Source organism: Bradysia coprophila, unplaced genomic scaffold (assembly GCF_014529535.1).
Source record: "Bradysia coprophila strain Holo2 unplaced genomic scaffold, BU_Bcop_v1 contig_151, whole genome shotgun sequence".
Taxonomy (NCBI): domain Eukaryota; kingdom Metazoa; phylum Arthropoda; class Insecta; order Diptera; family Sciaridae; genus Bradysia; species Bradysia coprophila.
The window spans coordinates 2,593,074-2,605,781 of NW_023503423.1; the positions used below are offsets into that span (position 1 = coordinate 2,593,074).

At 36.1% G+C, this 12,708-nt stretch overlaps 2 protein-coding genes and 1 long non-coding RNA gene across 3 annotated transcripts in view; 1 reads left to right on the forward strand and 2 right to left on the reverse strand.

The window, feature by feature from the left end:
• Window positions 1-12,708, reverse strand: part of LOC119074403 (GAS2-like protein pickled eggs) — a 100,664-nt gene that overhangs the window by 60,378 nt on the left and 27,578 nt on the right. The gene's annotated exons all lie outside the window — the stretch shown is intronic.
• Window positions 2,183-3,277, reverse strand: LOC119074404 (testis-specific serine/threonine-protein kinase 3-like). Its single transcript, XM_037180527.1, has one exon. It carries the CDS (start codon window positions 3,181-3,183, stop codon window positions 2,263-2,265), a length of 921 nt encoding a protein of 306 aa, XP_037036422.1. The 5' UTR covers window positions 3,184-3,277; the 3' UTR covers window positions 2,183-2,262.
• LOC119074407 lies at window positions 4,028-4,525 on the forward strand. The gene is made up of 2 exons (XR_005087189.1): window positions 4,028-4,164; window positions 4,242-4,525. It is a non-coding gene; the product is annotated as an uncharacterized LOC119074407 (long non-coding RNA).

Genomic DNA, 12,708 nt, shown 5'->3' on the forward strand with positions numbered 1-12,708 from the left:
GCAAAAGAATTGAGCGACAGATTTGAGCCACAGGAAGAGCAATAGAATTGAGCAATAGATTTGAGCCACAAGAAGAGCAATAAAATTGAGCAACAGAATCCAAATCGGAAACATTATAAAATTGAATCTGGAACCAATCGAGATGGGGAATTAAGAGGATCGTTAATTGAAGAATTACATTTGCAAGTTGAAAGTTAAGGAGGTGATCCGGACGATTCAATTGAGGAGGTGTGTTGGATTTCCAATTGAATCATCTAGTAGGCCTGTGTAAAACTCTAGTATGCCTTTATGCAATCGAGGCAATCGAGTTGGTTCTCTTATATTAGTCGATTAGTTTGGACGTCTTTCATTAAAATTATTTATATTTTATATCCTCTGCGTTTATCTATCTACCTGGAAACTCTGGATAACTAACAATTTGCACACGAACAAGTCTAGCGAATCCTTGCAGATTCGTGGGCTGTCTGTGGTTGACCCACCAGAAAAGCCAAACGCAATTTTTCATACAAGTTCGATTTGAGATTTTGTCTCTATGGACGAAACTTGACAATTCATACGGCCTTGAAGCAAACCTATTATGACATTTACTCGGTAACGACAAATGTGAAGTGTTTCGTATTAAAATAAGCTGCAGAGAATGAATTACTACGAAATAAAATGTAGCGCCTCTTCAAGCCAAATAATTTGACGAACAAAGTAGCACGAGAAATGGAAGATCAAACGATCAAATCGCTATACGTGTTGTGCTTTAACACTGTACTAGATTCATCATGTTCCCAACAACTGAAATCTACTTGCTTGAATGTGGAAATAAATGTTCACTTGTGAATTTGCATTGCGAAATTGTTGATCGAGTGCATCAGTGCAGATGTCATTCAGTTTCCAGATGAGTTGCAAAAACGGCCTCTTCTAGAGCACTCAGTAATTGCGTGACATGAAAACTGTTCTTCAAGTTCGCTAGAGCAGGATTGCTTAAATGTTCCGCTAAATGCTTGAATCATTTCGAGCGATTTATGTCACTTAAGGTATTATCGCCGTTCAATTTATTTCATTTAAAATTATTATTTTGATCTGCTCGAAAGCATCGAATCGCATTAATTTCCACGCGCACACAAAATCGTCCCATGTAAAATAGCGTGAATCAAAAAGATATTCAGCGAAGCTAATTCCAAAATTATGGCGACAGAGGAAAAAGAAATGCCATAACAACGCGCACACATAACGATTCCCAGCAGTAGACATTAAAGAGGAAAACAAAATTTATAATCAAATGAAATAATTAATTTTAATCGCGCCTTAACTGAAGAATGCATCCAAATTTAAATGGAATTTATTGCCTCCACTGTAAAAGACAAATTAATTAAGCGTTTAGTGGATGCACAGAAATGAAAATTGAAACAATCAACCAAACTTAAATGCTGCGCTCTTTTTATCGCATTTTAATTAATTTAAATTAGTTTTCTAGCGTTTTTTCGCCCGTTCCAAGTATCCATCCGTCAATTGAATTAGTTTGCTGCACTTAAGATTGTAATAGGAAGAAAAACCTATTAACCGTTTGGTGTTACAGATCCATACGCGAGAACGGTTCGGATTATTTTAGAATGACTATGTGTATCGATGCAATTATGGCTTGTGTGAATCAACTTCATTCGATTACGACGTAGAATGTTTGTGGAGATTACGAGAGGAAAAAATTCAAAAATAGTTTGCAAACATATGTACTACTTCAGTCTAGTCATAAGTAACAAGTCAGGTTTGGTCTGACCGGAGCCCGCACTTGATTTTGACTCGAACAAAAACTAGGAATAAATTTTCCATTTAGGGTTCAAGACGAACCTAAATTGGTTCGACCCGAACATGAACTTCTACTTTCGGGCTTAACCCAAACCTGACCTGTACTAGATCAGGTCAACTAGTTGAGGTTCGAGTTGAACCGATTCAGGTTTGGGTTGACCCCGAAATCGATAGTTTCGGTACAGGTTTAATTCAGGTTGAAAGTAAAATCTTAGCTCAAGTTTGGGTTGAAATCCGGATGAAATATTGGAGCTTGGAGCTTATTGACAATCCGAAAATGGACTTGTTGGTTGCAGTCATATTTGAGTTTAATTTCTCATTCGACACCTACTTCTCTATTTTGACATCAGTCTGTTGAGGAGCACACACAAGCTATCAAAGTGTTCCTTTAGTTTCCTTTATTGTTTGAATCTTCGTAAAAATACCTTCAAAAAGTAACCGAAATGTCATCAAAAGTGTACCAAGCCTCTACCCGCCACTCTTATCAATCATTGAACTTATCCATGGCAATTTTTTGATGGCTAGAATTCCGATTCTCCAATGATATTCGGCCAGAACTCGATTAATTAACTCTTTGCACATGCCACTCACCAGCGGCTCGTTGGGAAATCGAATTCCATTATGTATTTGCCTGATTAATTCGATATTGCCACTGCCTTTGAACGGTAGCACCCCATATAGCATTTCAAACAGCACCACACCACTGACCCATATGTCGGCGTAATGCGGTTGATAAGGCTTAGAGACTAGTATCTCCAAGCAAGAATAGCCGCCAGACGCACATCGATTGGTTAAGAATTGTTTTCGGTCAAACATATTTGCACGAGCCGATCCAAAATCACAAATTTTCAAATTCAAATTTTCGTCCAACAGTAAATTGTTGCTCTTGATGTCAAGATGCACCACTCCCCTACTGTGGCAATACTCAAGCGCTTCGATCAGTTGACAATAAACGAACTGAGCTTTTGCTTCGTTCAAATATTTCACTTTCGCTAAGATGCCTGCGAGAGTCCCATTCTGAATGTATTCCATTACGACGTACAGTTGGAACATTGTGTCGAAACTTTCATAGAATTTGATCACATTCGGATGAGTGAGTCCTTTCAATATCGACAATTCGCGATAGAGATCATCCACGTCTCTCGTTTCTAGTTTGCCCATTATTTTGATGGCAACGGATTTTTTATGGTGAATAGAATGGGCTGTGACTATCTTGCCATAGACTCCAGTTGCGATTTGCCTCTCTTTATAGTAGCCATGCTTCTCCAGGAAATCTTTGTACACTTTTGCAAGCGACTGTCTCATTTCATCGTCATAATGATCCACTGCCAATGCGGGCAAATTAATTGTATGACAAAGCATCAGCTTCGTTCCACTTTCAATTTGCATAATTAGCGAAATTTACGAACGTTAAATTTTCAAAGCAAAATAAATGCCAAAATTCAACAACCAATTTTGAAAAACAATCAGGAAAACGACTGGGCTACTAAAATGGTAAAGAGTTCATAGGGTGTGACAGTCATTTAAACAGTTTGATAAGATAACTTAATGTATTTAGCCCAACTAAAGTCAAAAGCAAGCAAATAGAATCGAATTGAGCAATAGGAAGCGTGTATCTATACAGTGTGTCATTTGGACCTGTGTCATTAATTGACAAGTTTGCATTTTTGATATGTGCAACTAAGGTAGGATAAGATGGGCAGAAAAGCACCTAATCCGCAAATGGGCCTCTTTTGTCAGTTGTAAATCGACTGATTAATCTATTAGAACATAGGTGTCGCTAGTAGTTGCAATTTTAGAATCACGATTGTGACCTACGATGAATGAGTTCAGACTCTTGGGTTTTCTTAGAAAAACACGGTCGATGGTGCTGATTTGCGATTGGGAAAAACCCTTTGTGCTACATCTGACACGGGAGTCGAACATATAGGGCGTAAGTCCATCGCTATATCGATTGAGCTACCTATGATAAACAGCTAAGCCACGAAGGGCAGATAAATGTCTTTCGTATGTTGTAGATATGTTGTCGTCATCTATGCGCCAACAATAATCAGTTAATGGGTTTTTATGTAGTGAGGGATGCCTAAGACGTTACCGGTTGTGCGTGACGCTGGTGGAAAAGTCCTCTTTCTTCCCAAAAATTTCACGCCTGAGTCTCAGTGCTACATGATGGTATCACCTACCCTCTCTACTCTGTGAATGTCGTTCTCAGTCAACAGTCGAAATACTAAACCATACAAGAAAATCTCAGTAGTCCGCAGAGTCATGACTAACATTTGAAATTACATAAAAATTGATCACAAAATTTCCTACTAAATTCAAAATTCAATTCACTTACGAACCGAACCAGTGATATGGGCAACATAATAGGTAAGACAATCGATTTGGAACGTTAATCTAGGGATTCAAAAATTTAGACAAGACAATAACGATAAATGTGTTTGCAGCGAAATGCAAAAACGAGAAGAAAATAATCGACGAACGTATTGCTGAGACGGAACCGCATCGGAAAAATATTGGATTTGACGACGATTTGTGTGCGAATAGCAACGAGAGTGATGATGTCGCAGATATTCTGGAAGAGACTATTGCAGAATTGAATGGCATTATTTCGTCTTTGAAAAAAATCTCAAATTGAGGCTGTGCCATAACTCCGAACAAACCGAATGAATGTTTACCGAGAAGTGAATTTTCTTATATTTTGAATAAAAGGAACTTTATGCTAAAAATCTGCGGTCGATTTTCTTTTCAAATTGAAGCCAATCTTTCGCCTCGAAGAGCAATTGGGAACAATACTTCTCAATATGTGTCGACTTCTGTGGATCAGATGGCAGAACTCACAAATTCAAAATTTTCTGGCATTTGATTTCATAAGTTTTCGATTACGAAATCGATTACTAACTACCGATGACTCAATGACAACATTTCCCCCCTTTACACCCATTGCACCATGCATCCAAACGATCAGTGCATACGATTCATCGAAACGAATTGCTATTCTTAAAATGTGAAACAAAATAATTTCTCTACGAACTACAATCACGCAACATTTTCAAACAATCTAATCAGTCAAATGCAATTATACTCGTTCATCACCGGATGTTTTCATAAAATGTGAATTCGTTGGATATGTCTCATATGTATGGTAATCTAATTGTGACTAGAGCCCCAGTGATATTTCAACGATAAAAATGTTAGTCACTCTGCCAATTATATTGAATGGTTGAATTGGTTTACAGATAAAACATTGTTATCAATTCGAAGAAGTAGGTATATCGTAGGTAATCTACGTTGCCGTTTCTTTTGATTTTTAAGAATTGGTTTAGCTTGGCAAAATTTTAAGATTTATTGTCGCTGAGTCTGACCATGCTATATATGCTACCAATAATCAAGAAATGCGCGATTGCTTTCTATCATTTTCATGCGTTATTTGACGCGTTTGCGTCATCGACGGGGAAACATTTAAAAAAAAAAATGGTAGCGGTCCCAAGCGAAGCCGGCTTTGTTGTAAGCGGGATTTACAACTGACGCACAATCTGTTCTTGCTGATGCTCTTGTTTGATTAAGAACCCTTTTAAAGTCTTGAGAAGACAGTTTGTTGAGCTGTGGAGACGAGATTTGGCTCGGAACGAAGATTTTACTGATCACTCCGTGACTGATCACCTCTCTAAAAACTTTCCGATTCTTCTCCTGTTTCACTCTTCTTTAAGAAAATGTAAATCGATCTCAATACAGTGCGTAATAACTGTAATCTTAAAGTCATAGAACAAGTGCGATCGATTTCATTATTATCATCAATAAACACATCGAGGCCATCGAAACCCACAAAACTCCATCGCATGCAATGAGTAAATAAAGCAATGTTTACCATCAAAAAAAAAAACTAGAATGCGTTTGCGTAACAATAAAAAAAAAAACGGAGGCAATAGTCCATGGGAGACGGCGGTTTGAGTACACGCATATTACAGCAATGATATTAAAAGATGCACGGTGCTGCGTTCGGTCGACATTGTGTGAATGTGAAGTGTTTCGTATATAGAAAAACCGATTTATCAGCAGGGAAGCTTTATATTGGTACGATTGGTACGCTGCGTACATATATACGGATGGTGAGACCGGACCATTCACACTAATTGAGTTAATTTCATAGATTCTGTCGCTAGTCGCATTTGGTGCATGTTGTGCATTCATTGTATTAAATGGAAACTATTTTCAGTATCATAAATATTGGGCGACAAGAGAAATTACAGCGCATACGGATGAAACATTGGATTCACAACACACACTGACCACTGTCCGGTGTGTTTTTCTTTTATTTGCATTTTGCTGAAAATGTTTTCAATCGTGGACTCATTTGAACGAAATGGAAAGAATTTCGAATCGGTGTATGTTGCGTGCACTGTCAGGAGAGAACGAATTCATTAAAAGCTTTTCTAAACTCGTCGACGTAATTAAAACGAAATTGGTTGATTTGTCGTAGAGCGAACTCTTACTCTAAATAAAGTGCTAGAAACACTTCCTAGTCGTTTACACACACACATACCACGCTCGTCGATATTTTAGTTTTATTCTGGGTACTCTCCGACGTACTTTCACAATCATTTTCTGGTTATCTATGCCGCTGTATATGGTGAACTAATTACAAAATGTGACCCCATTTCTGGTAGAGTGTAACCTTAAAGTAAACATCCAGTGCAATAAAAATATTTTGTTTGATATTTAGGTGATGCCAGAATATATTGTACATCGAATGCATACCTAAGTGTGTTGGATGCATAAATTATGTTTAGATGCTCTGCTTAAACACATTCAGGCCTGGACTGGCCATTGTGCGGTATGGCTTTTTATTCAAAATTGTTTTTCTTAAATTTTTAGAAATTTTCTTAAAATTCCTAAAAATTCTGATAAATCCTAAAAAGTATCAAAAATGTCTAAAAATTCTAAAAACTCCTAAATTTGAGAATTTTATGATTTTTAGAATTTTCAAGAAATAATTCCCAAAAATTTTTGAAAGTTCCAGGAAAATCAAAAAAATTATTCGGAATAAGAAGCTCAGCCCTACGGGCCTCTGTTTTTTTTATTGCAGCTTGGGCCGACAAAAAGATTTTGTCTGTTGCTTCAATGATCTCCCGATCGTCCGCAAGGTTTCCAGTCCGGCCCTGGATACATTGCCATGATTTTTACATCGTAAGTGTATTCACTAACACTTTCGTAATCGGTTGGTTCAGTCGTTTTAAAATATAAAAAAGATTCCAGTGGTGTGAAGATGCTGGTTTCAATCAAATTATTAATTTACTCAATTTAATGAAGTGCAACGACTACAAATCAATTAACATTAAGAGTTTGAAACATTAGCCCAAGACCCATTAAAATGAGAACTTTAACGCACTAAGTTTTAGATTTAAGATTTAAACATGGGTCCGAAATCTTACAAGTGTTCTCCTAGCAATTTCCTAGTGGTCTCCCATACAAAATTAAAATACAACAAAACTTTCTTGAAAGATAATTTTGGTATGCTTTTATTTGTTCTACCTCATTCAAATTTGTAACAGCTACGGCGTCACAAGCAACAATTCTGTAATAGTGACAATCCCGTCAGTTGATTAAATATTCTCATTTTCAATAGTAAACTCATACAGTCATATGAAATAAAGAAATAAATGTGGTATAGAAAGCGAGCGAAGCGAGCGCGATTTTTTTTACGATTCAGTTTTACTGATAATAATCTTCTACGGTGAATTGAATCGAATTTGATTGAATTGTTTGACTAGTTTTTATTTCGCCAATATTTCGGAATCAGAATTTCATCATCAGGGCGCTACGAACAAAATGTAAACATTCGCGTGTTGGATTTTCCATACAAATTTTGGTTGACAAAAAGAAAATCAAAAATTCGCGAAAAATGAAAAAACAAATTTTACCTGTCACATATGGCATCTGTTATCGATAGCAACGACAAAAATAATGACAAGCTCTGCGTAATATGGTCCTTTATACAGTAAAATGCATGTTAAAGAAATTGAAGTACAAGATTTGAAATCGTCTAATTAAAAATACTTTGATCGATGGAAGTAATAGACCAGATAATAATACTGGTCATATTCATGCTGTCTGTAACAGGTTAACATCAAGGTTTAGCACTAGGCTTATTTTGATTTCACCAAGCAATACAAGTGGAAAATTATTGGTTAAGAAACGGCGATACAACAAGAAAAAATCAATTACTAATAATAGTTGAAAAACTTTTCGTCAAACCAAGTTAATCATGTCAAAACGCGAGCGGAGCGAGCCAAGAAAAGTTTAAATAACTGTAGACTCTTGTGGAGGCGCTACAATGAATTTTTTCGTGCTTTTCTCTAAGCTCAGTAAATCAGTAACATTAGTGTTCTCACTATTTCTCCCAAATTCTAAAGTGTTCTCGTAGCATTGCTAGGATGCTACGTAAGATTTCGGACACATGGATTTAAATGAAGCTCTACTGTAGACTCTACAGTGTAGAGCCTCTACAATTCATAATCATTATGATTAAGATTTCCGCGAAAATTCGTTAAATTTCGCAACATTCTCAAAATTTCGTTAAATTTCTGTCGATTTGTAAAATTCCACGAAATTTCGTTAAATTCGCAAAATTCCTCAAATTTCGCTTTTCACAAATTTTAGGCCATGCCCCGCATACTTGCTTTGTTTATACATTTGAAGTAACATACACGCATATGTTAGTAGAAAAACCGTATAAAGACGTAAGAAGAATTGTCGAAGTATGAGTGGACCAGCTGAAACTAATTGAATTACTTATTTGATAGTCGCCGACTGTATAAAATTGAAACCAATGTAACACACAAAACATGGAATTAAGTGGTGATTGGGTTTTAATCGATTAATCGATTAACTAATCGATTAATCGATCGCTTCGGAGTGGAATTCTTTGAGATAGGCAAAAAATTACTAGTGCGTGGTGTAAGCTGCCGAAAAGAAAGCATCAAAACGAGTGCGAGAAACACAAAACTGGTCTCAACCCCTTCGAAAAACAGCTGAGATTTTATCAACAAATCCGAACTTTTGTTAATTTTGAAAGAAAAGTTTTTTTTTCGTCCATTTTGACGACAAATTTTTTTCGTAAACATCCTTATATTAACGACAGAAATTGTATGTATCGTCGTCATATTTGCTTGCAACATCAGACCCATGCTCAATGCTCATTTACCTCTAATCAAGAACCAGTAAAATTATTTCCAGTCAATTTAATGTAACTGAGGCAATATGCAGAGAGATAAATGCAATAAGCAATATAAATCAACAATTGAAACATTGATTCAACAGACACCAAAACAAATTGCAAAATGACATTATATTTCCCTGGCCGGCATAATAAATGGCGGCCTGATATACATTGACTCTCGACATTATACTCCGTAATTTCATTAAATGTTTTTTTCTGTTTCTTGTACATATGCAAAGTATGTAATAATATAAATGGAAATTAATAATCGGCGTTGTTACTTTTCGCGCACAGGTTACGTTATTAAACTACATATAATATTGCAAAAGAAGTTAGCCATTTGACTATATGCAGCACACACAATATAACCTGTCTGCAAATTCCAGATGTTATGAGTGGGCGCAAAGCCATGGTAAAATTGTTTTCGGTTTATTATTGCAATAAAATTAACTTCATTTACTATCTGCATAAAACACCATTGTCGCTCTAGTTGGATATGACAACGTTTTGCGTTTAATAAACAGGGTAATTAAAAAAAAAAACGTTTTTTCGAATAACATAACCACTCCGAGAGATCGATAATTTAATAGTCAACGAAAGGTTGAAACGATTGCTGACAACAACAGAAGAAACATAATTTTACTACCTCTCATTGAAAATTATTGATTCTTTAATGGTGGCTGCAGTGCAGATAATTTATTGTAATATTGTATGGTCGATTAAGTACAGGGTTTCGCTCATTGCTTCGTTGAACTTCTTTTTTATGTTTCTCTATTTTACGTTGGGAACGATATTCAGAAAAAGAACAATGCCAGAAGAACGGTTCCCAGAGTTCAGGTCGAAGAAATTTTACGTCTCTAATGTGTGATGTGAAGAGTGTTAAACTCGGAGGAAAGGTCGAATTTTTTGGATTTAGTTGTCAAGTAATACTCGTATGGGCCGCTCTTTTATTAGATACTGTCAGAGCCTTTGACATCTTGTTCATTATGCCTTCGGTCTACAGTTGTTTTGTAACGATATCAGAAAGCAACGATAGTGCTATGCATAGTATGATTGATACTGTTTGTCATGGAAATCGCTGCCGTATTGACACAAGAGGTAGACAGAAAGGTAGACCCTACTGAAACGGCAACAGACCATGCGCTATACGTTAGCATTGGATTTTACTAAAATTCGTCGAAATTTAATTATTTTTCGGTTGACACCGGGTTATAACGACATCTTTACAGCGAAGCGACGGTAGAATAGGAACAGAGAAGAGTTTAGAATATACAGAAAACTCATGCTGTAATACCACTCGCTATGGTTAAAAGAGTAACGTACCACAAAAAAGGGCTAAACAAGCGAGACTTAAAAACTTTCAAGGGACATTGTAAATTAGACATACCCTCACACAATGAACAGAAATGTTGATGTCGACATCAAATTAGAAACGGCAAGCTAACTCTTACTGTCAACAGATACAGAAAATAACGCAAAGCATTCTGATTTAGTGTTCACTTATATGTAGCAAAATGTATGTTAAATCTAACGAAGTACAAGATTTTTTCGAGTCTTCCACTCCTAACTGATATGAAGTCTACAAATGCAAACTAAATTTTGCAAAGTTCTATTTCATTTATTCTTCTCAATTTGTTTGTGATTTAATACTGAAATTATCTCCTTAAAGATCTATGTGACTTTGTTTCACAATATCAGATAAAATCTGTCGCATACATTCTAACGACATGCGATTGTCTCCAACAGCTAGGTATATTTCACTAGAACGGTACACTGTGTCGATAAAAAATAATTGACACAAGACCGTGCCACCGATAATAGCGTGAGAAAACTGTCCCATATTTCAACGAATGTCGTTTTTGCATTTCGACTATACAATACAGTCGTCCCAAATGCATTTTAATAAGTAGGCAATTTTCCATATGGTCGATAAATGGTCATTTGAATTTGTTCGGATATGGAATCTACTTTTCATAAATTTATAGAAAATCATAAATCAAGAATTTCGTTGATGTCACCTGTTTGGCGAAAAGACATTTCAGCAACTTTCCCAGTTCGACGAAAATGGACGAGAAAAAAATTAGCAAAACAAAATTGGCCCAGAAATCGTTTTCGTTTTAATAAATGCGAGTGTCCGGCAATAATCATAAAATTTATTAGTCTACCTGCGAAATGAAATTACCGAAAAAAAAGACAAATACTCCACGTAATTGGCGCAACACTATACTCGGTATAATTTCAACGAATAAAAAATTTATGTGGGAATCGGAACTAATTTTTTAACTTATCAACATCAACAACAATAAAATATTAGGAAAAAAAAATATTTCTTTTTATTTTGAAGATCTTTACCTCTCTCGGCATAACTTAACCTGGGATCATGACCATTTAAGTACGAGACATTAACATTTAATTAACTCGGTATTGTGTTTGTGGCGGTTGACTTTCGAGACGTAACTTACCTGGAAATAAAAAGAAAAAAAAATGAAATAAAAAACCCATAGTAACGGATTCGAACAATGTGCCATTAAAATGTTAATAGTTTATTCAGGTGGGTTGTTTGTATACGGTTCGTAAATGAACTTGCGACGTAATTGAGAAACTGTAAAGCCACTGACGCCGCACAGTTCATACACTTTTTAGAAAACAATTTCTTTCTACTACTTCAAAACAGTAGTGGCGAAATAGTTGTCTTCTTGGGGAGAGAATAATGATTTGACATACTACACATATTATAGTGGAATTTCGCGCCCATACATTTTTCAATGGCTAACTTGATTTAGAGAATTTTTACGAGTACCTGGCGATAAATTGGCGGTAGATTCAGTTGAGTATCAGGCACATAAATTTTGGAGATGCGAATTTTATTCTAACACCCTAGAGCTTTGTATCAGGGATACCGGTATCCTTAGAAAGTGTGGATTTTCCTTTTACAAAACGTTAGGATACCGGTATCCCAACTGAGATACACGTATTTTGTATCAAGGATACCGGTATCCCGACATAGAAAGTGTGGATTTTCCTTTTACAAAACGTTAGGATACCGGTATCCCAACTGAGACACACGTATTTTGCATCAATGATACCGGTATCCTTACTCAGAAAAAGTGGATTTTCCTTTTACAAAATGTTAGGATGCCTGCATCGCAACTGAGACGTTGCGAGATTCCTACCAGCAAGAAATTCCTTATGGGTGCGAAATTACACTAATAAAGTAGGAATTTCGCGTGTAAACTTTAATAGTGTAATTTCGCGCCCATACGGCGAGAAATTACTACTAGCCGATTAGCTCTAGGCAATTGTCCCATTTATTGTAAAAGGCGTATTTAAACTAAAGAAGTAAAAGATTTGATTTCAAACATTTAGCGATACTTACAAAAAAGAAGGCGCATAGAGTGAAACTTCCGCTTTTCTCACTTTTAAATTTTTCATTCCTAATTATGTTGAGAATTGGATTTTCTTTCATCAATTTTAATGTCAACCAAAATATCGTGATTTGCTTCACTCATACAAACACACTGCTTTATACGTGATTACACGGGCTAGTATTAGTAGTCACAGAAGCGAGCATGGTAGTGGTAAAACTGTATGAACAGTGTCTCTGTATCAGTGGGTCAGAACTCGATTAATTGACACTAACTGTACTGATGTGAAGATAGCAATGAATGAGGTTAGAATAAAAGTGGAACAAGGGC